The sequence below is a fragment of the Cucurbita maxima genome, unplaced genomic scaffold (assembly GCF_002738345.1).
Source record: "Cucurbita maxima cultivar Rimu unplaced genomic scaffold, Cmax_1.0 Cma_Scf00049, whole genome shotgun sequence".
Classification (NCBI taxonomy): domain Eukaryota; kingdom Viridiplantae; phylum Streptophyta; class Magnoliopsida; order Cucurbitales; family Cucurbitaceae; genus Cucurbita; species Cucurbita maxima.
Genome location: NW_019272065.1, coordinates 811,936 through 838,651, shown reverse-complemented (window position 1 = coordinate 838,651; position 26,716 = coordinate 811,936). Strand labels below are relative to the sequence as shown.

The following is a 26,716-nucleotide window of genomic DNA, read 5'->3' as shown; positions in this document are numbered from 1 at the left end:
AAAATAAAGTCAATTACAACATATATTACTAACATTGGTGGTAAACTTCAAATATTATTAATATTTAGAAGAAAAAAAAAGTCAACCCCAAACCTGCTCGAATTTTCAATTTTCAAAAAATTCAACTAAAAATCTAACTCAATCCAACCTTTATGGTTTGGGTTGAGTAGTTTTGATTGGTCAGATTATCGAGTCATATGAACATCCTGGTGTTTGATTAATAATATACGTGTGAATGTTTGATTAATCCACCACACCACCTAAATGGTGTGAAAGTTATCTTATTTATAATCAAATGAATTACAAGGATATGGAAATAGTAATAAATAGAAATAATAATAAATGGAAAGATACCTATAATAATAAGGCAAATATTTATTTGCCTTATAATAAAATATCAAATATAGTATATATGGTAAACTATAATTTATTACTAAATATCCTTAACACAAATGAATTACAAGGATATGAAAATAGTAATAAATGGAAATAACAATAAATGGAAAGATACCTATAATAATAAGGCAAATATTTATTTGCCTTATAATAAAATATCAAATATAGTATATATGGTAAACTATAATTTATTACTAAATATCCTTAACAATACGTCTTAATTAGTTGAATATGCTATCGTTAGCACATTATTATTACTTATTAATAATATATTTATATATGTGAGTATTTGAAGTAGCTTACACGCACGTCAATTATTGTCACGAGAGAAACTTATAAGATATTATATAATCTATGACCACTGTAACTTAAATGGACCGTGTCTAATTTTTTAATTATTAAATTAATGTATAGCGAATAAAAATACAGCATATTAATAAATATAAGAAAAATAAATGAAGGTAAAAGACAAAATAAGGACATGCTTAGAGGTCTAGCACAATGCTTCCAAAAATCAAAGATTCCATTACTATTGAATGCAATGTTCAAACAACCCCTCCAATACAAACAATAATACCCTTTCTTTTTGTCCAAACTTGAGCTCATACCCCAACAAAATATATGTATATGATTGCGTGTAAAAAGTATAGGTGTTCAAATTACCCGAACAACTCAGATTATCGAACTGAATTTGAAAGAGTTGGGTTGAGTTAGATTTTTTTTTTCTTTTTCAATTTGGGTTGAGCTGGATTTGTTGAGAATCGAAAGTTTTGGTTCGATTCGTAGGTTGGAATTGTAATCGTTCAAGCTTACTGTGTGTAGAAATTGTCTACTTTGACCTATTATGTACCAATATCAGCCTTACGATTTTAAAACGTGTCTATTAGGAAGAGGTTTCTATACTCTTGTAAGAATGTTTCGTTCCCCTCTCTAATCGATGTGGAATCTCACAATCCACGGTTGAGTTCGATTTTTTTTTTTCCTTTTCAATTTGGGTTGAGCTGGATTTGTTGAGAATCGAAAGTTTTGGTTCGATTCGTAGGTTGGAATTGTAATCGTTCAAGCTTACTGTGTGTAGAAATTGTCTACTTTGACCTATTATGTACCAATATCAGCCTTACGATTTTAAAACGTGTCTATTAGAAAGAGGTTTCTATACTCTTGTAAGAATGTTTCGTTCCCCTCTCTAATTGATGTGGAATCTCACAATCCACCTCTCGATTTTGAAATACGTATGTTAGGGAGGTTTCCATACCCTTATAAGGAAGGATTTGTTTCCCTTTCCAACTGATGTGGAATCTCACAATTCACACCTTTGGGTGCCCAATGTCCTCGTTGGCATACCGCCCAGTGGCTGTTTTTTATAACATTTGTAACAACTCAACCCCACTACTAGTAGATATTGCCCACTTTAGCCCGTTACATACCTCCGTCAACCTCACGGTTTTGAAATACGTATGTTAGGGAGGTTTCCATACCCTTATAAGGAAGGATTTGTTTCCCTTTCCACTGATGTGGGATCTCACAATCCACACCTTTGGGTGCCCAATGTTCTTGTTGGCATACCGCCCAGTGGCTGTTTTTTATAACATTTGTAACAACTCAACCCCACTACTAGTAGATATTGTTCAGTTTAGCCTGTTACGTACAGCCGTCAACCTTGAAATGTGTCTGGTAGGTAGAGGTTTCCACACCCTTATAAGGAATGATTTGTTTCCCTCTCCAATTGATGTGAGATCTCACAATCCACCTCCTTGGGGTCCCAATGTTCTTTGGGGTCCCAATGTTCTCGTTGGCATACCGCCTCGTGTCTGTTTCTAATAACATTTGTAACAACTCAACCCCACTGCTAGTAGATATTGTCCAGTTTAGCCCGTTACGTACTGTCGTCAACCTCACGGTTTTGAAATGCGTCTGTTAGGTAGAGGTTTCCACACCCTTATAAGGATTGATTTGTTTTCCTCTCCAACTGATGTGGGATCTCACAATCCACCCCCTTGGGTGCCCAACGTCCTCGTTGGCATACCACCCACTGTCTGTTTTTTATAACATTTATAACAACTCAACCCTACTGCTAGTAGATATTATCCATTGTAACCCATTATGTACCGCTGTCAACCTCACGATTTTGAAATGCGTATGTCAGGGTGAAGTTTCCACACCCTAATAAGAAACGATTTATTTACTCTGTCCAAGGGTCTCACAGTAACTCTCAACCAACTCAAAAAGTAGGATTTACAACTAAATCCAACTCTACCGTACTTTTTAAATTGTTATGAAATTTGATAATATTTGACGTGTTATGGTTGTTCGTGATGAATTTTGACTTGTGAATGTTTAATATTTAAATTTTACGATATTTTAATTATTAATGTGATATGTATTTCGGGGCATAAACAACGACATCGTTTCATTCAATTAAGTTATACATGGTAATATTTATAGGTTTAATTTTCAAAAATTAAAAATGAATTAGTTATTAAAATATTTTGAATATTGATGGACACGTGGAAATAGGGTAGTAGGAATTGGCCGCGAAGAAATGAGTCCTTTTGTCCGTATATCAGTGTTTTGAAAGTTCAAAAAAAATATAAATTCCGCCACCTCTCTTTCTCTCTCTTCACGCGCCTAGTTTCTCTCTCTCAAAACTCACACCATTTTCACCGCTTCCACTCCGTCGGCAGTTGCAACGGATCCGTATTCAATGCCCTCTCGCTTCAATTTGTCTGGACGGATCCAAAAAACAAAAACTAAAAAACTAAAAGATTCTCTCTCTACAAACTCCGCAGCATCTTGATCTTGTTTCCATTTTTTTTTTTCTTACACTTGTTTATGCTCCTGCAACGGAAGGCTACCGATGGATTCTTTGCTTTCTTCCTGCATTTTTTATCTCTAGCTTTGCTCTGGTTTTCATGAACGTCCTTGGAGATGGAGATGGAGATGGAGATGGAGATGATTCGCCATAAGCGGTACAAGGTTGCCAGTAATGCTGGTCGGAGCTCCGGTGAGAGGCTTTCTCCTGTTAACCGTGGTTTACGAGCAGGTTATTTATCTATTATTGTTTTTTTTTAATTTCTTGCTGGTTGAAAAATTGTGTGAAATAGACGGAGAGATGAACTTGTGTGTTTGTTAATGTTTTTTTTAGTGATTTACCTGGCCAATCTGGGCTGAAAATTGTTTCGAATTTGTTCACTGCACTGAGTGAAGAGTACTCTTCTGTTTGGTTGCCTAGAAAGAGTTGAAATGAACAGATTAGATTCTACTTGTTTGTACGAATGAGCTTTAGTTGTTAAATTTGGCTCAGTTTCTTCTTTCGACGGGGATTTATTGTTGTAAAGATCGGTATCAGCAATTTGTTTGATGATAAAGATTAGGAATATGACGGAATCTTACTTTTTGGCTGTTGTGGAGTTCATATGATGCAATTTGTTGGTCCTTAGCCTGGTTTCCGCCCGCTGTTCTGTTAAAGCAAATTTTGTAGTTGCTTTATGACTTAATATAATGGTATGTGTATGATCGGTGCTGTTCATGATTATTTCGTTGTCTTTCGGTTTGGCGTGTTCCAATTATGTTCGTATTTTTCATTTACACGACTTTTACTTTTCTTTTTCCTTCGTTCTTTCTTCTGTTTTGATACTTCCAGACGCCTGTTTGTTTTTGTTGTGTAAATACAATTTTCCAAATATATCTTCTCCTCACACGTCCGATTAAATCGCTATGTTCTTTTTAACAACCAACAACTGGACGGTAGATCTTGGATGTTGTAATCAACTAAGCGTCTCTGTTATTGAAAATTTCTGCTGTGTTTAACTTCGCTCCGTTATTGAATTCCCACCCTAAAGTTGTAGGATTAAATTTCAGGGAGTAGAAAGAGTGAGAAACAGAGAAAATTACCGACATTGGGCTCTGATTCCGGTTCGAGCAGTAGTGGTGTTACTGAAGATGATCCGGTATGCAAGTTCTATTCAGTCCTTCAGCGTACAATTGTTACATATTAGTTATATTCTACATGATTTGCGGATTTTCTAGTTTATTATGATTTTTAGAAAATATCAAAGATATGTAAAGAATTATGATGTGGAAATGAAATTGTTCTTATAGTTCACACTCGAGCTGGGGCGGAGATCTTTTAAAGATTCTTTTGGAGCTCCAGTGAAGAAATTATTAGCAGATGAAATGTCCAAAGAAACTGAAATGAAAAAGAGATCGCCAGGTATTATCGCCAAATTGATGGGTCTTGATGGCATGCCGAGGTCTGCTTACAGTCAACAACAATGTTCATCGGCGGGCTATGCACAGAGGTGTATATCAAAGGAGAAGGTGGGAAGGAGGGGCATTTATTTTGATGGTCAAATGACCAGGAGAAGCTCAAAGGATCAACAAGTATTTAAGGATGTTTTTGAGGTCTTGGAAACTTCAAGGACAGACCAGAGTAGAAAGCCAGATCAAGGAACCCCAAAAATTGAGTTGACTGAATCAGAAATGGCATTCATTCGGCAGAAGTTCTTGGATGCTAAACGCTTATCAACTGATGAGAAGTCACATGACTCAAGGGAATTTCATGATGCACTTGATGCGCTAGAGTCAAACCGAGATCTTCTACTGAAATTTCTACATCAACCAGGCTCACTGTTTGCTAGGCATATGCATGATCTGCAAGATGCCGACTCCTATTCTTGTCGTGGTTGCTTAACTGCTATGGAGTCATTGGACAATAAGAAGGGTGACTATCCTATGCTTCGAGGCAACTCAGAGAGGGGAACTCCTCAAAAGAATAGTAGTAAATCACATTACAATCAGCGGGGCGGTCATTCCAGCCACTCTGACAGTTCTTTCTCCGGTCATTCTTCAAAGTCTTCAAAAATTATGGAAAAGAAAGATGAACTAGAACATCTCCCTACGAGAATTGTCGTTCTCAAACCAAACATTGGAAAAGTGCAGAATGCTAGAAATATTATGTACCATTCTCATTCTTTTCAAGAATGTTCAGATCTTGTGGAGTTTAAAACTGTTGAAAGAACAAACAAGGAATTTAGGGGAAAGAAAAACTCTCTAGACAAGAAAGTTGTATCTAGGCACAATGACAAAGAGTCCAGAGAAATTCTTCATGGGAGAACCCGGCAGATGAGAAAAGGAGTTTGCACGCCCCCAGTGAATTTAACATGCTCCAGTTTTCAAGGATATGCTGGGGACGAGAGTTCTTGTAGCTTGTCTGGAAATGAATCTGCAGAAGAACCAGCGATGAGGTCTGCTGCTTCAAAAAGTTTTGTAAACTTGAATATGGGATATTCACAATCGTCTTCTCGTCATAAAGAATCTTCTATCAGTAGGGAGGCAAAGAAAAGACTCACTGCTAGGTGGAGATCCTCTCGAAACTCTGAGAATAAGGGAGCTGTTTGTAGAAGCAGCACCCTGGCTGACATGCTAGCTTCCACTGATAAGGAAGTTACACTTACACAACATTCGGATGCACGAATTACAGAGGGATTCACAGATAAATTCTCTAATGATGAGCAATCTGATAGGGAGGTTGAACCTTTGGGCATAAGCAGCAATGATGGCTGGAAGGATGACTGTAGACAATTAAGCAGGTCGAAATCTCTTCCATCTTCATCAATTGGATTTGGAATCCCCAAAACAGTCCACCGATCTAAGGGCACCAACAAGCATCTAATCTCAAAAGAGAGTAAACAGGAAAATAATGAGGCTGTAAAAAGAATTTTTGATCAGAGGGAATGGCCACCATGTCATAAATCACCACCCAGCAAGATAACATCAGATTGTCTGCTGCCTTCATTCATGGAAAGTGATGACATGTTACTTCAAGCTCAAGTAAGCCCCTATTGCATGAACACTCACTCTCTTGACAATGGTTCATATGAAATGACTGTCACAGAGTTTGGGGCCTCCTGTTCCAATGTCGATGATAGAAGTCCAACATCTCAAAGTATTGAGAATGTCGGAGATGTCTACACAACGATGTTCCCTGAAACACCTGTGTTGGAATTGGAGTCATCGGAGTACATGTCAACAGTTGGAAATTCTTGTGTTAACGACCAAGACAATATAATACAAGAGGTTTGTCTTTACTTCTGTAGCTGTTAATTACATTATGTCATTATTACTTGCTGACTGACCTGCAGTCTCCTCTTTTATGTGATAAAACATCAAATTACAAGTTAATGGCTTCGATATTATATTCTGTTGTGAGGCGGCAGTTGCTCCATTTCCAAATAGTAGAAACTCAGGCTCTTATACTTTGAAGATGGTGAAAAAGAATACTTTTATCTAATGCATTTGAATAATATGTTTTTTATGAGATAGCCTATTTGATTGGTTCCTCACACGTCTAGGGTTGTTGGGACCGAGTCCTATATTTGGCTAATTTAGAGAATGATCATGAATGAATTTATTAGTAAGAAATACATCTCTAATAGTACGAGGCCTTTTGAGGAGGTACAAAGTATTGCCATGAGAGTTTAGGCTCAAAATGGATAGTATCATACCATACTATTGTGAAAAGTCGTAACTCCTTACCCGCCTAATTCAAGCAACCCAATTCTAGAGGTTCTTTTTAAAGCATTTCATCTAGCGTTCCCAGTTTTGAATATTTTATGATCTTTCAGGAAGGGCCATCAGTAGAAAGTCCAGTGCCCTCACACAAATCTGTAGCTGCGCTTGAATCTCCAAGTTCGAAGGAGGCTGATCAACCAAGTCCAGTTTCAGTTCTGGAACCTGCTTTTGGAGATTATCTCTCATCATCTTCTGAATGTTTCGAGAACGTCAGCGCCGACCTCCAAGGTATTTTCCATCTATATTGTATTATCCGTATGTAACTTTTAACGGCGGATATTGCATGTTATTTTTATTTTCCTAAATATATTATCGCATTAAAATTTGAGCCAGTTCGGTAAGCGAATAAAATCGTTCATTTTTCAATTTTATAATATGATGATATAAATAGGAGTTTCATTTCTGGTTATCATCTTCCAGAAGAACACTACATTTCCTGATAATCTTGATTTCAACAAGAATCTTTCTTTTCTGCAAATTCTTTGAAACCCTTCTAACTTAATTTCCCCGTCTCGATTCTAGGCCTTCGAATGCAGCTTCAGCTACTCAAATTGGAATCCGAACCATTCACTGAGGGACACATGCTCATATCCAGTGACGAAGATGCAACAGAACTATCTTCTGGGCTACCGGATGATGAGAAGGGTCCGTGCAAAACAAAAGATAACTGGGAGTTCTCTTATTTACTCGACATCTTGACCGATTCTGGCCTCAATGTTGCCAACCCAGGTGCGTTATTAGCTACTATATACTCATCATCCGATTGCCCTATCAATCCAAAGATTTTCGAGCAGCTTGAGAAAAAACAGAGCTGTCCTTCCTCCACGACACGGTCGGAGAGGAGGCTGCTGTTCGACCGCATAAACTCAGGAATCTTGGAGATTGGCCGAGAGCTCAGTGACCCCCACCCATGGGTGAGGCCTTCAAAAACTCAGATTGCAACGAAGTGGGTGATGAAAAATCAGCTCCAAAACAGACTCTGTAAGTTTCTTGACATCCAAATAGTTAGATTTGATGTAGTAGAGGAGTCAGATTGGGAGAATTCAGGGGATGAAATTGATGTGATAGGTAAGGAAATTGAAAGGATGATGATAAATGAGGTTTTAGCTGAAGTAGTGAAGGATGTGATATAGAGTTTTTTGTTTTCATGTTTCAAAAAAGGTCATTGGAGGAAGAAACGTGTGGTGGATGAAATGTTGTGTTAGTTAGTTAATCACTCATTTCTTAAGAAGGATTCAATAAAATGAATTGATGACCTTACTTCTCACTAGTTCGTTGTTTACAAAAGTGTTCATAAACTCAAGAACAAGCAAACTGGAAAAACCAATATCAATTACCATAGAATTGTTCGTTTCCTTTTCATCCATCTTGCATTTTTCTTTTCTTCTTTCATTCGGTAAACCAACTAATTCATTTACTCGACTGTACCCTTGGTCTCTTTTATTTTCTTTCTCATTTGATTTTGCTTTCGAGTCTGGAAATCATTTGATGAGAATAGAATTATACTAACTTAGTGTTTTGTTCTTGTTCGTTATTCTCACTGTAAACTCATACAATGTGTCTATTTTCTTTTCTTTCATAGTGTGTGTCTAAAGGATTGGACTATAAAGTCGAGAATCTTTTCTTCAACTTTGTCCTTCACTCCCAATTTCTCTATTATTGAAGCTATCACAGTATTAAAGTAACATTTGAAATATGGATGAAGAGAGTATGTACGGTCTATGAGATTAACAGAGTTTTCGTATAGGTATTTTTTTTTTTTTTTTCATTCACGAGAGTAAGTATGTACGGTTAACAAATATTAGATATCAAAATAAGCTAAATATAGTTTTGTTTAGAATTAAAACGTTTGTTTGAATTTCAGATTAAGACACTTAGAAAGGGCTTTTTATTATGTTGAAAGTAAATGGCCTTTTGAAAAGGGCAATGAATAGATGAAGAAGGTGGGCCCCAAAAGAGAGACAAGTCCTGATCTCAACGGCTTATGTCAATCCACGTGGACTCCTGCCATCAATTCCAACGGTGGTATTGTTACGTTACGTCGTCGTTCTAACTCTCATTATGTGGGTCTGCCGCCACAGGCGTTTAGCCCAATCACATCACGACCGTATCCAACTCTCCCATTAAATTAAGTTTTTCATTCACGTCTTCGACAACATAAAGCAAGGTTATTAATAAAAATGATTTTAAACTTTACATTTTACCTAAAAATAAATATATATCTTTCAATTTTTAAAAATTTTAATAACGTTTTTAAATTTTAAAAAATCTTTAAATTATTTTTAAAAGGTTAACGCTTTGTTTCAACAAAAATAAAATGTTTAAAAATTTGGATATAATATATGAGATGTCAATAAACACTTTTCGTCTATATATCGATGCTAATATTTTTTTTTGAACATTTTTTATAAAAGTAAAATTTGTCGATATTACTTTTAAGATTTCATGAGTATTTTTTTAAAATAAGTATTAATCGTACGGATATTTTTTATTTTTAAAAAAAATTAAGAATATTTTAAAAACATTTATAAAAGTTTTAAGAATATTTTTGAAGTAAAATACTAACAATTTTCATCGGTAAAGACTTTTACAAATTTAGAACGTATTTTTAAGCTCAACTTATATCTCATCATCTATTTACACAATGAAATAAAAATTTAAATATTCAAATATATAAATAACATCATTATTACTTTAAAAACTTAAGTATCACATCAAGACGAAGGCATTAAGTTTATTGGAACACTTAATGAAAAAAATCAACAAGTTCACACGTGCTAAACTTAGGTTATCACTTCCTAAATAACATCTTTCTCGGAATCTTCTTTTAATTTAAATATATCTGAATGGATAAGATACTAATTACTATTCTAAAAGTCGATATTTCAATTATGACCCGGGCATTAAAAAAATGTAAATAAATTAAAAACCTATAGAATTATTTCTTGCTTCCAATTATGTTATTTTAGGGTTTATGGAATCTTTTAGAGTTCACACTTAGCTCATTTGTTTTCAAGTTAAAGTCGTTTTGAGTTAACAAACAAAATGCTTCAAAGACTTAACTTCTAAGTCTATTGACTTTGTTGAACTTAGTTTCGTAAAAAAAATGTCACATGTTGTCACATCAATTTTAAAATATTTAGTTCATTAGCGACTTTTAGTTCTATATTATTCCATTAACTAAAACGGTTTTCTTGTGTGAACGACCTATGAGACTATACAGTAAGCTATACAACGAGGCCAAAGGGTAGCTTTTGACTAATTAAATGATAACGTACTAATAATAATAATTAAAAAAAACTACTAATTTAAGGTTCGTTTTGTAATCATTTTGAAAAAAAATATATATATGTCATGATTTCATTCTTTAGATGCATGTCAATTATTTTCATACTCATACTATAAGTAATCTCATTAAAAATATTAAAACATCTGGCCAAATAATTTTAAAAAAAATCATAAAAATAATTGAGTAATAATGTTTTTGTTCTTCCTAAAGAAATTCAAACAAAAAATATAAGGAAGAAGATTATGAATTTTGGAGCGGGGTCACAATTGATTCGATTGCACGACCCGCAATTCTACATTCGAGTGGACTGACTACTTCATAAAAATTTTAAAATTCGGGTAAGCTTTAAAAAATTTAAATATATTTTAAAGTGTTAATTTTATATACAATATTAAGAGAAATATATTAAATATTTTTTAAAAAATTCTTCTATTTATTAGATATAAATGAAAAAAAAAACAAAAAAAAACTCACTTTTTTTGTATTTTAAAATTAATTTTTTTAATAAAAAAATGAATTTGTATTTAAAAAAAAAAAAAAAAGAAGGATTTCACGTGCATATTGTTAGAAACTAGTAATGTAATATATATTATATTATTTATAAAGACATTGTTGACTTATTTTTATGCTATAAAAATTATAGATATTAAGTGGATGGGGACACATTATTTGAATAATTCGACCTTATAATAAAATAATTATTATTAATATCTTTGAATAAAAGTTGTTGGAATTAATTAAATCATTTATTTTTCTCTGGACTTGACTTTCCTTCCCACTTTTTCTTTATTATGACAAAATATGTATTTATTAAAAAATATATACGCTTACTCTCCATTTCATTTGACTTTTTTTTAATAATAAAATAAAATAAAATAAAAATCAGTCTCAATTGACTTAGTCTGTTGACTCTCATGACTTTTAAACAGAACAATTTAAGCTCATTACTTCACATTCCGGACGACGTCGTTTTATATAATATGACAAAGTCTGCACCCCACTTTCTTTCATAACCCTTTAATTATTTAATATATTTATAATTTTTTTTTAAAATTTTTATGTATCTTGAAGAATAAATAAATATTTAGTGTAAAACTATTATTATTATTTAATAATAACGTTAAAATTTGATTTTAAATGACTAATTAAAAAATGTATTGAAAAATACAAAAATTAACGTTTAAAATATAATTACGAAAATGTAATAAATCATTATAAATAATATAATATATATATATATATATAGACACATTTATGTACCCTTTAGTGGCGGACAAATCTCGGTGCCCAAACAGAGGCGAAGAGGTTCAGAAATCTCGAATGACGAGACATGGAAAGAAGCTTTTCGGGCTTTGTTCCAAGATGCTCTCGCCTTTGGTCTCTCCTATTTGCTCTAATTCTTCGTCTTCATCCGAAGTCGCCTCCGTGATTCATTGTCAAAGATTTTCGGAATCGATGATTGATCGGAGTTTGCAGTCCGCTGCAGAAATTATCACGAAATGGAGCATCGAGTCGTTAGCTTATGCTGAAGTGACGTCGATGTTTAACCAAAGCAAGGAGGAAGGTTTGCGATTCATTCGATGTGTGAACGAACTTCAGAAGGTTATGTATCTCTTGGCCTCGGAGAAACTTGAATATTCTCAAAGTTTGATGCAGATTGCTATGAAGCGACTTCAGGTTGAATTTTATCGGATTCTTTCCGTGAAACGCGAACCGATGGATGTAGAATCGAGTTTAGATCGAGTTCTTGTGGCGGATCTGAGAGCTATAGCTGTGTGTATGATCTCGTCTGGTTATGCTAAAGAATGTGCTGAAATATACGGAAATGTTCGCAAATCTGTTGTGGACGAAGCGATATATCGTCTAGGTATTGTTAAAATTTCGTCGCAAATCCGTAAAATGGATTCGGAGGCAGTCGATTTCAGAATCAAGGAGTGGTTAGAAGCTGTGAATACTGCTATTACAACGATTTTCAATGCGGAACGAGAGTTGTGTGATTTCGTATTCGCAATTTCTGAATCCGTTAGCGAATCTTGTTTCACTAAAGCGTGCAAAGATGGTGCTATGCTTCTATTTGCATTTCCGGAAGTCATCTTGAAGAGCAAGAAATCGCAAAAGAATGTGTTCTACTTACTCGATATGTTCACTGCTATAATCGAGAACTGGCAGAGAATCGAATCGATCTTTTCGTTTGAATCTACTGAATTAATTCGATCACAAGCCATCGCCTCGCTCAGCGTTCTTACTGGATCAATCTCCACAATGCTCTCAGATTACGAATCGTTCGTACAAAATGACTCCTCGAATTCGCTTTCTGTCGACGGAGGAATACACACCTTAGCTCTCCGATCGATGGACTGCCTCTCTCTCCTCGCCGAGTACCGAAAGATTCTCAACATAATTTTCTCCTGGTGGCCGCCGCCGTGGAAATCGTCTCTTCCAGCCGATTCTTGTTCCAATACTCCAGATTCCGACAGTTCTCCAGTTTCATCGGTCTCTTCATACATGGAGCGGATAATCTTCATCCTCCTCTGCAAGCTCGACAGCAAAGCAAGACAGTGCGACGACATTTCGCTCTCATACCTCTTCTTAGCCAACAATATCCGTTTCATCGTTTGGCAAGTCCAAAGCTCCAAGCTCCATCATCTTCTCGGAGACGAATGGATCGCGAAGCACAAAGCCAAAGGAAAACAGTACATCGACAACTACGAGCGCTTGGCATGGGGAAAGGTAATCTCGACGCTGCCAGCAAATCCGATGGCCGCTCTTACAACGGCGGAAGTGGCGGAGGTTTACGATAATTTCAGTTCCAGTTTCAAAGAAGCATACCAGAAACAGAGATCAAGCATCATACCGGACCCGAAGCTTCGATTCGAAATCTTGGCGATAGCGAAAAGCTGGTTGCCGAAGTACCGAGAATTCTACCATGCGCACAGATTTCCGGTGGGGCAGGAGGTAATTGCTAGATTGACCCCTGAGGATGTAGATAATTACTTATCGTACCTTTTTTTTCCACAGACTGATGGCTGATGGCTGATAGCTGATAGCCATACCATACTCATTATTTTAACCTTTTTCATTTTTTCTCAACTTTGCATTATGAACATTGAACCATCCACAACTAATATTACTCACTAATGCTTGAATTGACTAATTTTTCATTTTGAGATACCAAAATGTTGTTTACACTTCTACAAAGGATTTGCCATGGGGTCATAGGGACGGAAAAAGGAAGAAAAAAAAAAAAAAAAAAAAAACAATTCGCCCCGCCCTACAAGACTACAAAGCATAGGGGACACGTCGAATTGCTGAAAGACCTTGATTACTCCAATTTGGTAAGATGAAGATATAAAACCACAATGATTCAAATCTGAGATAGAATCGAGCTAGATTTGAACAACTTGAACATCAAGAGAAATAATGGATGTCTTACTGTTAGATTAATGCTTAGTTTAAAAGCTCAAGTGATAGAGAAAAGAGTAAAACATCAAGATTAGGCAGGTTAAGATATCGAGTTCATATTGAAGCCCTAAAACTTTTATCAATTTTCGCGTTTAGCACCAACATAAAGTGTGATAACATGGATACGAGTATAAATAATAACATTAAACACAACGTTTTTACACGGGAACTAAAAAAAGGACTAAATAGAAATCTCAAAACATCAAAGGACTGGAATAAAAAAAAAGAAAATCCATACAAGTCCAGGGACCTATAACTAAATTTAGAGGATTTCAATAATGTACTAAGGTACAAGTGGCAGATCACAGGGCCTAGGGATGTTTTGGCAACCAGTACAATGTTGGAGTATCTGTTTCAGAGCATCGGTGGGAGGTTCTACAGTCCAAGCAGAGTAATGATCTGAAGGATGAAACATGCTTTGACCGGCAGTGGCAGGCAGCAGCCCACTTTGAGTGCCACTTACAAATAAATCTCCCTCAGACCATATGCACCCACTTGAAGGTTCTTCCTTGTCTGTTGCCTGAACACACATATCAGACATATAAGCAATGGTTCCAGGTCAGTACAGTTCGTTTCTTTGGTTTCTTTCTACCTGTAAAGGTTGTTTTGGTAAGATTCCACGTTGGTTTGAGAGTAGACCGAAACATTTCTTATAAATGTGTGAAAACCCCTCCCTAGTAGACGCGTTTTAAAACTTCTATAAAGCTGACGGTGATACATAATGAGCCAAAGGGGACAACATATACGTAGTACAGTTTCATGTAAAAGACGATCTCGAATGTAACATAGACGTTGGATGAAATAACTATTTTTATCATGGGACATAGAATATTCTAACGACTAGGCTTGTGTAAAATCAATGCACGGATAGTCGTAGACGAACACATGGGCAAGAAATAGATTTACCTTTTCAGTTAGATATTTGAATGCCACTTTTTTCTGTCCCGCTTCGTATATGTTGCACTGAGAGTGTATCTGATTCAAAATGTGAGAAACAAATAAAGAAGGTTAATCTTTGGAGTAGTTTGAACTAAAATGTATTTGGAAAAGATGAGATGTGTCAAGACCTGTGATTCAACACTAGCACAGACAGCATAGATCCCCCAGTTTCTGGTGTAATTATTGTAAAGATGTATTTTACCATATCGAACACGTGGATGTCGTTGACGTGTACCATCGAAAAAACAGTGGTGGATAGTTACACGGATACATCGGTCGCCAATGTGAGAGGGATCGGCTCCAATGAGCATTGTTTTGTCGTGCCGTGAGAAGCGACACCTACAAATACATGATGGACAATATTAGATTGTTTGGGCATTAAGAAAGATCTTAGATGAAACTTTGTCTCACCTAGAAACTGTGATATCTGTACTTCCCCGGGTGATATCAATCAGCCCGTCATCGTAGTCTTGGAGGCTGCAACGGTCTATCCATATGTGGCGGGAATTCGGTTTAATTTGAATTCCATCAATATCATGACCTCTACCACCTTCAAACTCCAAATTGCAAATGATCACATGCTCACATTCCTTCAGCCTCAATCCCTTTCCTGTAAGCTTTATCCTTTGACCACGACCATCTACAGTCTTAAAAGATGACACGTTCAAATACGAAGACAAGTGAATTGTGCCTGAAACTTCGAAGATAATCCAAAGAGGCTCTTTCATACGACATCCGAACCTAAGTGATCCCGGACCATCGTCTACAACAAACAGAAAATACAGGTTTAGAGACTCCTCGATGAAATATTGTATAGTAGAAGCATTGTTAAATTCCTTTAATACGACTCAATAAGGTACAGAACCCAACTCACTGAACAAAACATACAAAAAAAAAAAAAAAAAAAAAAAAAAAAAAAAAAAACGGAAAGGAAACAAAAACTATAACAGCTCAAGCATACCACTAGTAGATATTGTCCTCTTTGGATTTTTCCTTCCGAGATTCCTCTCAAGGTTTTAGAGCGAGTCTGCTAGAAAGAAGTTGTCACACCCTTATAAAGAATGCTTCGTTCCCAACCGATGTGGGATTTCACAATCCACCCTCCTTCAAGACACAGCATCCTTGCTGACACTCATTCCCCTCTCCAATCGATGTGGATCTCACAATCCACTCCCTTCGAGGTCCAGCGTCTTCATTGGCTCTCGTTCCTTTTTTCAATCAATATGAGATCTCACAGAAACAAACAAACCAATTCCTATCAAAATGAAAAGACAAGCTCCACTCGAAGAAGCAAGCCCCTAGCTATTGCGCCTAGCCTCTTTGTTTGTACACGGTTCCAAACTTGCACACCCCTAAACAAAAAGCTTTTAAGTCCCAACTTTTTTTTTTCATGGGATTTGATGAAAATACCCCTTCCTATATCGAGATACACTAAGGCGCTTTACTCGTATTCTAATAGTTGACCCCTCTTGTGGCACTTGAGCTTGAAGCTTTTTCTAAAAACCATATAAGAAGATAAAAGCCCAAGGGAGAAGGCGCGAAAACCTAAGTTTACTACAGCTCAATCATATAATCAATCAAAGTAAATGCATCCAAAGTAGTTGATTAACAAAACTCTTGTTTCCATCAGTTTCCAAACTTCTCCACATCAAGAACAAGCAAACAAATCATGACCATTCTAACTCAAATTAAGAACAAACCCAATTCCAAAATCTTCAACATCTCAATTCCTGAATCAAAACAGAGCAGTTGAATTCAATCAAAAACAGGATAAATAAATCATCACCTTCCAAATTAGTAACGCAATATACAGAACCATGGAGACCACCAATGGAAGCGCGGCCAAATCCCTCGGCCTGACCGGCAAGGGCACGAAGACTCGAATCAACGAGGGCATAGGGCAAGGACTCCATCTTGGCAGTCGAGGTCGAAATTGGAGGAGCTGATCCAGATGGCGTATATTTATTGGAGGGAGAATGAGCGTTAGTGGATGGAGAGGAATTTACCCCATGGTTGAAATGCTTGCGGTGGCCATGGGCGTTTCCCATTAACATAAGGCGTTTGAAACTTTAATTGGGTGTGGATATGGCAAAACGAAAATGGATTGATAGCTATGTATCGAAGAAGGTGGGCTGTAAGAATTGTAATGGTGGAAGGCTCATGTCGGCTGTGGGGTAGGGCTTCCAGCCGGCAGCCATTTCTTCTCTCTGCAAAATGGCCTTCGTCTTCTGCCTTGCGTGGAATGAAATTTGATTCCCATTGGAATCGTTTATCCCAAGGCCGCTAAGAATGACTCGTGTAAATTGTGCAAAATGTCCATTTCTGTAAATTCACTATTTATATATATATATATATATATATATATTATCGTTTGTTATTATTTTAAAAAAGAGTGGATATACATTTTATTTTTTTTAATATATAGAAATGGAAATGTATGGTTGTAAATTATTATTTTTGATAAATCATTTTACCTACCTAATAAATAAAATATAAAATTAATTTATATCTAAATTATAATACAAAATTTGATAATATAATTTTTAATTTTAAAAAACTAAAGTAAAATCCCTCGAAATTAACTTGAAAATAGAACCTAAAAAGTCTCTCTTTAAAGTTTGACATATTGAAAGATTGGGCGGGAATTATTTATTTTGCATGGACTTGAAAGAGAAATTACAAGAAACAATGCAACGAAGATTAAGTATTAAATAAAGAAAAGAATTGAGTGACAACCAAATATGAGTGATTTAAAGATTTTTTTTATTTTATGTCTTATTTTCTCCCGTTTGTATTCAATAGTATTAGTAGTTTGTAGTTGGTAGTTGAATTACGTCTAGATTTTTTTTTAACACGTAATATTCAATTTTGAAGTGAAGGTGGAATACAAAAACCTTATTGTTGAAAGCCTTTCGGTGTTATGTTTCTTTCAAACTTTATTTAAGTTAGATGTTAAAATTGATTTATTAGATTAATCATGATCAAGCTATTTTTAGAGTGAGTCGTCTTGGAATCTAAGAGTGTCCATCATAGATTCAAAGTTCGATTTAAGAGTCCATCATCTTCTAATCATCTCTTGGTTGGAATCAATTTGTTAAGTTAATTTTTTTGTGTGAACGTTTGGCAAGGATTCTAGAAGAATCTCTAGCTTTGTAAAATTTAGTATTTTTTGTGTTTATCAAAATCTTGTAGTTAACTAAATCATAGTTTGTAAACAAAAACATATTCTATTTTCAATAAAGTTATTATTGTTGTTTATTCAGTAAAGATTGTTATTGAATAGTAGGATTATTTGAACTATATGTAGAGACATAAGAGTTGATCAAGTTCAAAGTATATAGTCAAAATGATTTATAGTATAAGGATAAGCCTTCCAGCGACACGCGTTTCCGACCACACAACTCGACCTGCATCCCTCGACTGACCCGGTACCCACACGACGAAACAAACAGCCACGACCTGCGATCCACCCAAACCGAACCGACAACTCGCGGCTGCAGAAAATCTTGGGCGCGTGACACTCGCGCGTGGAACCTGCTAGTGATTTTGTCCTGGCGTGTGGAAGCGCGTGTAAGCCCATTTCTGTCCTGTTCGACTTCTGTTTTCCCTATTTTCCTCCTGATTCCAATCCTGACCCTATTTTATATGAAATAGGACCTAATTGAGGAAAAATTGATACGCCTATTGTGTGGAAATGCTGCGTAAGGGCACGCATCATCCAAGTAAGTCACCACACTAAACTTTAGGAAGAAATACTTGTAGGAGTCGCTTGGAATGCATGCATGGTAGTTTAATTATCTTAGGCCGTAGCTTTTCGTGATTGAATGTAGGTATTTGATTGTTAAAAGTAAGATGTATTGTGTTAAATACTACGAGAATTATTGAGTATTGCTGTTATACTTTAAACTTCCTCTTTATATATATATATATATATATGTGTGTGTGTTCAATTCATGCTGAAAGGAGGATGGGAACTTGTGAATTCTGCGCTTCAGGAGTTGATGGATGTTATCGCCCCGTTGAGCACAATGTTTACTTTGCATGAATTTTGTATAATGATGATGGATGGTAGTTGTGTACACTCAGTTGAATTTTCATGGCCTACAGGATTGATAAAGTCTAGGGATATGTGGTTAAAGTGACAAGTCAGTAAGTGTAGACCCAACCTTTCCCTAGGAGCCTAAGAAACTACCACGGCGTACAACCACCTCTAGAGTACCCTTAGGCTACTTGTGTGTGGATGGTGTTATAGCTTCGTGGGGGACTAGCGGGTTCCTGATCAGGACTCGACTGCTCGATAGCCGTTTTAGCATGGGAAACGAGATACCCACGTCGTAACTGACCATTTAGCTGGATGGGATAGATGAGGTAGCCCTCCCAAATACAGGGGGATTACCATGGGACTAGGGGGTGCAACTCACTTCCTAGGTAAGACTAAGGTAATCTCATAGCGATGCCGAGGTAGCCACTCGTAGGGCACTAGTTCAACACAAGTTAGCATAAGAGGAACTCTAGGGGTATAAATGAAAAGACTAAGAACCAAAGAAGCCCCGAGGGACAAGTCCCAAAGGGGAAGCCCTAATGAGCTAAGACCAGAACCATTGTTCTAGAGCCAAAGGAAGGCCCGTGGTTGTTTGTTACGTTTAGGGTCCGATAAGAGCCTACAAGTAGGTGCCTTACTGAGTATAGTTTTATAGTCATTCTTACTATACCTTTCTTTTTCAGGTACGTGAGGCGTCGGGTCAAGAGAGGGCGCGTTGAACCATGTGGATTATCATAGAGGAAGCATGTCTCAGGGTGTCAGTCTAGTTTTACTGATTAGTACACTTTGTCTTTCATGTTTTCTTTCGAAACGTTTTCCTTACGAAATAAAATATTCATTTTTGAAATAATGTTTCCCTTTGAAACTCTGCTTGCACACTACACGTCATAGTCATTGTTAGTCACGACTCGAGGTTAAATTTCTTTTGGGGTCGTGACATTAAGTATCGTCGTCAGCCTCAAAGTTTTAAATGCGGAGAGAGGTTTTCACACCCTTATAAGAAATGCTTCGTTCCTCTCTCCAACCGACATGGGATCTCACAATCCACCTCCCTTGTTGAGGCATACTATCCAATGTCTAACTTTGATACCATTGTATTGTGAGATCACACGTCGGTTCGAGAGGGGAGCAAAACATTTCTTATAAAGGGTGTGGAAGTAGAAACCTCTTTCCCAGTAGACATGTTTTAAAACTATGACGCAGACGACGATACATAACAAGCTAAAATAGACAATATCTATCAGCGGTGAACTTGAACTGTGGTCCATAGTAATCTATACTCTTATAACATATATCGTTTGTAAAATCGAGGGTAATTTCTCGAATAACGTGTTTGTGGTGTAATGGTAATAATCCTATAGTTTAAGGACCATATTTGCAAATTTCTCTAGTTTATATCAATGGCATGTCGATCACATTAGATTTGAAAAAATTTAGTAAAAAATAGATATAATATTTGATTTGGAAATAGGCGGATTTTATACCATAAATAAATAATTAATTAATTAAGAAAAAAAATAATTTAGTAATAATTTAATTAATATTTCATATTTAATAGAATTTTATACGGTAGAAATTAAAATGATGACAAATGTTAAACTACAAAAATTAATTATAAATTAATATTTAGGAATTTAAAATTATTATATTTTAAAAGATTAAAAATTAAATCGTTGGATTATTATTATTAGATGAACACAACTGTCCATAATATTGTCTCCTTTGAACCTGAGTTCTCGTAACTTTACCTTAGGTTTCCAAAAGTATTATTTAAATTATAAAAATCATTTCTTAAATTAGACAGGAAATATCAATACAAAAAAACAAAAAATAAGGAAAAAAGAAAAGAATCCGACGTGGCGGATCCTGATGTGGGCCCCACCAGCATCGTTTTTACGAGCTCGTCTTCTTCTTCTATTTCGAGCGCCGAAGCCGCGCGCTCATTTTCTCTCTATTCCTTCTCTCTCAGCTCTCTGAAAGCCCGTGAAATTTCTTTTCCCTCTGCATCAAAATGTTAATAAATCTCTTCTCACAACGGTGATTTTGTAGTGTTGGCATTCCTTGAATTTTAGCCATGGGGATTGGGATCAAACCTGGTATTCTTGTTTCTCTTCAATTCCTTTTCATCTTCCTCGTTTTTCCTTTTTGTTGGTGCTGAAATTATTACAATGTATCGGTTTTTAATGGCCGAGAAAGTGGAGAAGGATTTGGTCCTGGATGTTTGATTTCTAAGAAATTCGTATATGATTGTTTTGTTGTCTCTTGCGTTATTGATATCCCCCTCGGTTGGAAAAACGATTGAGATTGAATTTAATTTCGTTTTTTTTTTTCTTATTTGCTTGATGTTTAATGGTATTGATGAATAGCAAGAAACTGCATTCATTTTGATGCTAGGGTCACTGCATTTTCAATCGAAGATTTATGTGGTTTTTTTAGGATATATGAAATGATTTTGATTGAATCTTCTCGTGGTTTTTGATTTTAGGCGTGAGGGACCTGGAGAAAAGGCTGCGGCTATCGGTCAGCACTAGCAATCTGTATGAGCTGCAGCCTCCACCTACTCCGACCACACCCACTTTGGTGCTGTCCAACTCGAGCAAGACCTTGCTCGTATCAAATTCCAGCAAGTCTCTGGTTTTATCAAATTCTGGCAAGAGGTTGGATAAGAAGAAGTATGTAAAGCAGGTGACAGGCAAACACAATGATACTGAGCTGCACTTGGCTGCACAGAGGGGTGATTTGACTGCTGTGAGACAGATTTTGGGTGAAATAGATGCTCAGATGGTTGGAACTTTGAGTGGAGCAGATTTTGATGCAGAGGTTGCAGAGATAAGGTCTGCTATTGTGAATGAGGTGAATGAGTTGGGAGAGACGGCATTGTTTACAGCAGCAGAGAAGGGGCATTTGGATATTGTGAAGGAGCTGTTACAGTATTCCACTAAGGAGGGTATGACTATGAAGAATAGGTCTGGTTTCGATCCTTTCCATATTGCTGCAAGTCAGGGTTACGAAGGTATCTTACTGCTCCTATGCAAGCTTCTTTTCTTTTGTTTCTGTCATTTTTTTTACTCTAAGTTTGTCCTTAATCACAGCCTTTTCTGCTTGTATTTATTGTTGAATTGAGTTTTCATGTCTTAGTCTTATTGGGAAATACCAATCCATGAACTTGTACCATTCCAACAGTCCTGATCAACCAATTTTCGGGGGCTGGACATGATTGCGTTCACAAATCTATTGCTCGATTCCCCGAGTTCAATCAGGGAATAGATTCGACCACGGAAGTCCAGAAATGCTCGTGTTAAAATGCATGCTCTGTTTATTGATCTATAAATGGACTGAAAAATAGTATAGGCATTCAATCAAGAAATATGGATGTAGCTATTGCTTACCGTATATGGTATCCTACTACTTTACCTTTGATCGTGCCACATTTTCAGTTGAGTGCTGCCTAGTCTAGAATTGACTCATTTAAGTAGAGATGAGAACTCTGAATAAAAAAGTGACCCTTATAAGTTTAGAACAAAAGGCACGATTTGGATGATACTTTTGCAGTTTTTAATAACATAGAATGACGTATTTCTACTATTGTAAGTCCACGTGGTTTCTAAAGAGCTGTGGTTGTACCTTCATAAGCATCTGGATGATGTAATTTCAATTCAACTCAGTTAGTAATTATCTTTTGCAGCCATCGTCCAGGTATTGTTAGAGCACGATCCGGGACTGAGTAAAACAGTTGGCCAATCAAATGCAACTCCTATTATTTCCGCTGCTACAAGAGGCCATATTGGAGTAGTCAATGTGTTGCTTTCAACAGATTCTAGCTCGCTAGAGATATCCAGGTCCAACGGGAAGAATGCATTACATTTAGCAGCTCGACAAGGGCATGTTGAAATTGTGAAAGCTTTGCTTCACAAGGATCCACAACTAGCACGGAGGAATGACAAGAAAGGGCAGACGGCATTGCATATGGCTGTAAAAGGAACCAGCTGTGAAGTGGTGAAGCTGCTTCTTAGTGCAGATCCAGCTCTTGTCATGCTTCCTGACAGGTTCGGCAATACTGCATTACATGTTGCAACCAGGAAAAGAAGGGCAGAGGTATCAATTGTCATGCATTTTCCCTATTTGACCATTTGTCATGGACTGAACATTCCTCTTGTCTTTCTTGTTTTGGTTTTTAGTTTTTCAATTAAGTTTGAGATAAACATGGTTTGTGTAATAGCCCAAGTCCATCGCTAATAGATATTGTCTTCTTTGGGCTTTCCCTTTTGGGATTCCTCTCAAGGTTTTTATAACGCGTTTGCTAGGGAGAGGTTTCCACACTTTTATAAAGAATGCAATCTCACAATCCACCCTCCTTTGAGGCCCAACGTCCTTGTTGGCACACTGCCAGTGTTTGGCTCTAATACCATTTGTAACAACCCAAGCCCACCGTTAGTAGATATTGTCCTCTTTGGCCTTTTCCTTTCGAACTTCCCCTCAATGTTTTCAAAACGTGTCTGCCAGAGAGAGGTTTCCACACCCTTATAAGAATGCGATCTCACAATCCACCTCTCTTTAGGGCCCAGCATCTTCGTTGGCACTCGTTTCCCTCTCTAATCAATGTGGGGTCTCACAATCCACCTTCCTTCAAGGACGGTGTGCCAGCAAGGACACTGAGCCCCAAAGGGGGGGTGGATTGTGAAATCTCACTTCGATTGGAGAGGAGAATGAGTGTCAGCAAGGATGTTGGGCCCCCAATGAAGGTGGATTGTAAGATCCCATAGAAACTGCTCCCTAATAGATGCATTTTAAAAAGCTTGAGGAGAATCCCAGAAGGAAAAGTCCAAGAAAAAACAATATTTACTGCTGGTGGGCTCGGGCTGTTACAGTTGGACAATAGAATTATGTCAGTGACCAAGTTTAACTCAGTCAACAGAAACTCAATGGTACAAGAATTGGCATCTAGATGGGATGTTTTGAATTGAAATGGAAAGAAGAGATGCAAAGGTTTGTTTCTAAGCTCCCGGAGCATTTAGATTTCTTCCCACGAGATTTTCCATATAGCCGTTATGTTTTTGACTTCCCTCCATAATTGAGTCGTATAAGGTAGTTTAAGTTTGTTATTTAACCAATTCTCAGGCAGCTGAAGTTATGCATCGAGTTTGTCACATTAGCCTAAGCCTGCTTGACAACATTACAAATTATTAGCTATTGATTTTTACTAGCAAATACGTGTTAGGAACCATGGACCTCTACAATGGTATGATATTGTCCACTTTGAGCATGAGCTCTCATGACTTTGCTTTTCGTTTTCCAAAAAGGTCTCATACCAATAAAGATGTATGTCTTATAAAAATCTATGATCAACTCCTTAATTAGTCGATGAGGACTTCTCTCCCAACAATCCTCAACAATACGTGCCTTAGATAGAGTCTCTTTACTAAAATATACAATATTCCTGTTCATCAATGTTCCACAGTTAGATCATTACGGTGCTTTCTATGTATAAGAAAAAAGTCTTTTGAACTACATTCTTATTTGTAATTGTATTTTCATGACTTTCTTTTCCTAAGAAAACTAGGCATTTGATTTGTTTACATAATAATTTGTAAATGTGGAAGATTTCGAAACATGTAAGATACTAAATACCAGCTACATCAGGTAATTTCGAAGTGCATATACTACAATTTTTTTACTGGACCCATTTTGGGTGTGAATGATCTTAGATAAATAATATTACTGCAATTTCGTTATAAAACTCCCCCTCATGAATCCTTAAAATTTCTTGCAGATTGTCAATGAGTTAGTACTGGTTCGGGATACAAATGTGAATGCTTTGACGAGAGACCTTAAAACGCCCCACGACATTGCCGAAGGACTTCCGCTGTCTGAAGAGACCTCGGAGATTAAAGATTGCTTGGCACGTTGTGGGGCAGTAAGTGCAAATGATCTCAACCAACGTCGAGATGAGCTAAGACAAACAGTGACAGAGATAAAAAAGGATGTCCATATTCAGCTCGAACAAGCTCGCAAGACAAACAGAAACATGACTGGGATCGCTAAGGAACTTCGGAAACTTCATAGAGCTGGAATCAACACTGCAACCAACTCGATCACAGTGGTTGCTGTGCTCTTTGCAACAGTTGCATTCGCAGCAATCTTCACAGTTCCGGGCGGTGACGACCGTAATGGTATGGCTGTGATGGTAGGCAGTCCAGCATTCCAAGTGTTCTTCATTTTCAATGCCATCGCCCTGTTCACATCCTTGGCAGTTGTTGTGGTACAAATAACAATTGTGAGAGGAGAGACTAAATCAGAGAGACGAGTTGTGGAAGTGATCAATAAGTTGATGTGGTTGGCATCCGTCTGCACTACAATAGCATTTGTTTCTTCATCTTACATAGTCGTTGGACGGCGTAACCGATGGGCAGCAGTTCTCATTTCCATCATCGGTGGTGTGACGATGGCGGGAATTCTCGGTGCAATGACATACTATGTGATCAAGTCCAAACGAATCCGAAGAGTAAGGAAAAAGATGAAGCTTATGACGGATGGTAACCATTCGTGGCATCATTCCGAGTCTGATTTGGAAATAAATCCAATCTATGCCATTTGATATGATCCTACACACATTTCAAACATGGTTATGTTGCAAAATCACCCGCCCCATTGCAGTTCTCAGCGGCTAAGGAACTTGCGCTGTGCCAAAGGATGTATTGCTATCACTCCTGGTTCCCATTTTCAGACCATCATTCCTCCACTGATGCAGTCTCTTTTCTTGAACAGATAATGAAGCATATCTGATCCCAAAGCCCATTGGGTTAAGACTTCTGCTGGGATGTCTTAGGCCGATCTTGGAGGCTTAGCTGATTTGAATCGTCCAAGGCAGCTTCAAATATCATCCATTAACGGGTAATTCATAACTCTATGCTCTAATTGTAATTAATACATAGAGAATCTGTTATTTATGACTAAAAGAAAACTAACAAAGGAAAAGCAAATAGTGAAGAGAATTGATTGGTTGTAAAGTGAAATTTTGTACCTTTTGTTTTGCTCTTACTTTTCATGAAGGAAGCCATTGTTAGTGAAGACTGAGGATTCAATTTTGATCATATTAACTTCATTTTAAATATGTTTAAATGTCTAAAATGCCTTTTCTTATATCAATCTTTTTTTATACATTTTAAATGCTACATAAATTTGTTCTTTTTCATTCTCTCCTTATTTGCTCGACATGTTGATGATGAGGTTATGTGGATAAATTATGCTCCTTTTAGTTGATATATATGATGGTCATTGTGATTTGTTGCTCTGTTTGTAGGAGGGGTATGTTAGCAAATAAATAATTTACCTGTGTGTTAGGGTGAAAAACCGCCGCCCACGTGCGCGCGACACAACATAGCTGACTTTAGGTTAAGCACTTGATACCCCGACCTTAGGTCAAGGTGCTTGCCCAATATTAAAGAAACCACCCACAAGTACTATGCTCAAGCTCACTTTGAGAATACTTCCAAGTTTATACTAATTTCAACATCAAAGCACGTTTGGTAGAACACCACACCCAGTTACCTTTAATAGCCATTTGATCCTTTGGACTTATCCTAGTTGTGTAAGTCTGACTTACATGCCTAACGAATTTTTAGGTTAAAAACTTTCGGATTGAGTTGGGTTGGGTTGGGTTACCAATCCAATCAACCCAAACTTTTGGGTTGGTCCAAAAAAATTTCTCAACCCAACCCAACTCAAACAATGAATACAGTAAGTTTAATGTAATTTATAAACTTTTGTTTGGTTCGGGTCAACCTGAAGTTTTTGACTTATAAACCTGAAATCGAATCGGTTTGAATTCAGAAAAATGAACCCAACCCAACTCCTATAATTTGGGTTAGGTCGGTCTAGGTTATCGGGTTGATTGTACACTCCTACACTACAACAATGAATAAAATTTATTATTTTCATTGGATATTTGCATATTACACATTTGTAATTGACCTAATTCGTAAATCATACTGATTGTGTTGTAAAGACTTAAAAAT

General features: G+C 36.7%; 4 protein-coding genes across 5 annotated transcripts; 3 read left to right on the top strand and 1 right to left on the bottom strand.

Moving 5' to 3' along the window:
* Window positions 1-3,005: 3,005 nt before the first annotated feature.
* Window positions 3,006-8,238, top strand: LOC111471166. 2 transcript variants are annotated; one of them, XM_023116862.1, is made up of 5 exons: window positions 3,006-3,400; window positions 4,258-4,346; window positions 4,498-6,474; window positions 7,023-7,197; window positions 7,492-8,238. In XM_023116862.1, exons 1-5 carry the CDS (start codon window positions 3,325-3,327, stop codon window positions 8,100-8,102), a joined length of 2,928 nt encoding a protein of 975 aa, XP_022972630.1. In that variant the 5' UTR covers window positions 3,006-3,324; the 3' UTR covers window positions 8,103-8,238. The 2 variants fall into 2 exon arrangements, with proteins under 2 accessions (XP_022972630.1, XP_022972629.1); XM_023116861.1 differs by having other exon boundaries at window positions 3,006-3,439.
* A 3,274-nt stretch (window positions 8,239-11,512) lies between these two features.
* On the top strand, window positions 11,513-13,288 carry LOC111471151 (exocyst complex component EXO70H1-like). The gene has a single exon (XM_023116846.1). It carries the CDS (start codon window positions 11,513-11,515, stop codon window positions 13,286-13,288), a length of 1,776 nt encoding a protein of 591 aa, XP_022972614.1.
* Window positions 13,289-13,796: 508 nt separating this feature from the next.
* Window positions 13,797-16,917, bottom strand: LOC111471167 (probable pectate lyase 4). The gene is made up of 5 exons (XM_023116863.1): window positions 16,446-16,917; window positions 15,071-15,422; window positions 14,788-14,998; window positions 14,627-14,695; window positions 13,797-14,240 (listed from the first exon to the last, which is right to left on the bottom strand). Exons 1-5 carry the CDS (start codon window positions 16,711-16,713, stop codon window positions 14,004-14,006), a joined length of 1,137 nt encoding a protein of 378 aa, XP_022972631.1. The 5' UTR covers window positions 16,714-16,917; the 3' UTR covers window positions 13,797-14,003.
* Window positions 16,918-20,642: 3,725 nt separating this feature from the next.
* LOC111471275 (ankyrin repeat-containing protein ITN1-like) lies at window positions 20,643-25,810 on the top strand. Its single transcript, XM_023116998.1, has 4 exons — window positions 20,643-20,797; window positions 21,187-21,714; window positions 22,387-22,796; window positions 24,472-25,810. The coding sequence occupies exons 1-4, from the start codon at window positions 20,776-20,778 to the stop codon at window positions 25,294-25,296; spliced, it is 1,785 nt and encodes a 594-aa protein (XP_022972766.1). The 5' UTR covers window positions 20,643-20,775; the 3' UTR covers window positions 25,297-25,810.
* Window positions 25,811-26,716: the final 906 nt, after the last annotated feature.

Bases quoted from the DNA above. Each gene is read 5' to 3' on its own strand.
- LOC111471166 (XM_023116861.1), top strand. From the start codon at position 3,325: ATGGAGATGGAGATGGAGATGGAGATGATTCGCCATAAGCGGTACAAG. The intron at 4,347-4,497 runs GTATGCAAGTTC...TTGTTCTTATAG, and splicing joins GTGTTACTGAAGATGATCCG to TTCACACTCGAGCTGGGGCG. The intron at 7,198-7,491 runs GTATTTTCCATC...TCTCGATTCTAG, and splicing joins CGTCAGCGCCGACCTCCAAG to GCCTTCGAATGCAGCTTCAG.
- LOC111471151 (XM_023116846.1), top strand. From the start codon at position 11,513: ATGTACCCTTTAGTGGCGGACAAATCTCGGTGCCCAAACAGAGGCGAA.
- LOC111471167 (XM_023116863.1), bottom strand. From the start codon at position 16,713: ATGTTAATGGGAAACGCCCATGGCCACCGCAAGCATTTCAACCATGGG. The intron at 15,423-16,445 runs GTGATGATTTAT...TGTTTGTTGTAG, and splicing joins TTGCGTTACTAATTTGGAAG to ACGATGGTCCGGGATCACTT. The intron at 14,241-14,626 runs GTAAATCTATTT...ATGTGTGTTCAG, and splicing joins TCAAATATCTAACTGAAAAG to GCAACAGACAAGGAAGAACC.
- LOC111471275 (XM_023116998.1), top strand. From the start codon at position 20,776: ATGGGGATTGGGATCAAACCTG. The intron at 20,798-21,186 runs GTATTCTTGTTT...TTTTGATTTTAG, and splicing joins GGGGATTGGGATCAAACCTG to GCGTGAGGGACCTGGAGAAA. The intron at 22,797-24,471 runs GTATCAATTGTC...AATTTCTTGCAG, and splicing joins CCAGGAAAAGAAGGGCAGAG to ATTGTCAATGAGTTAGTACT.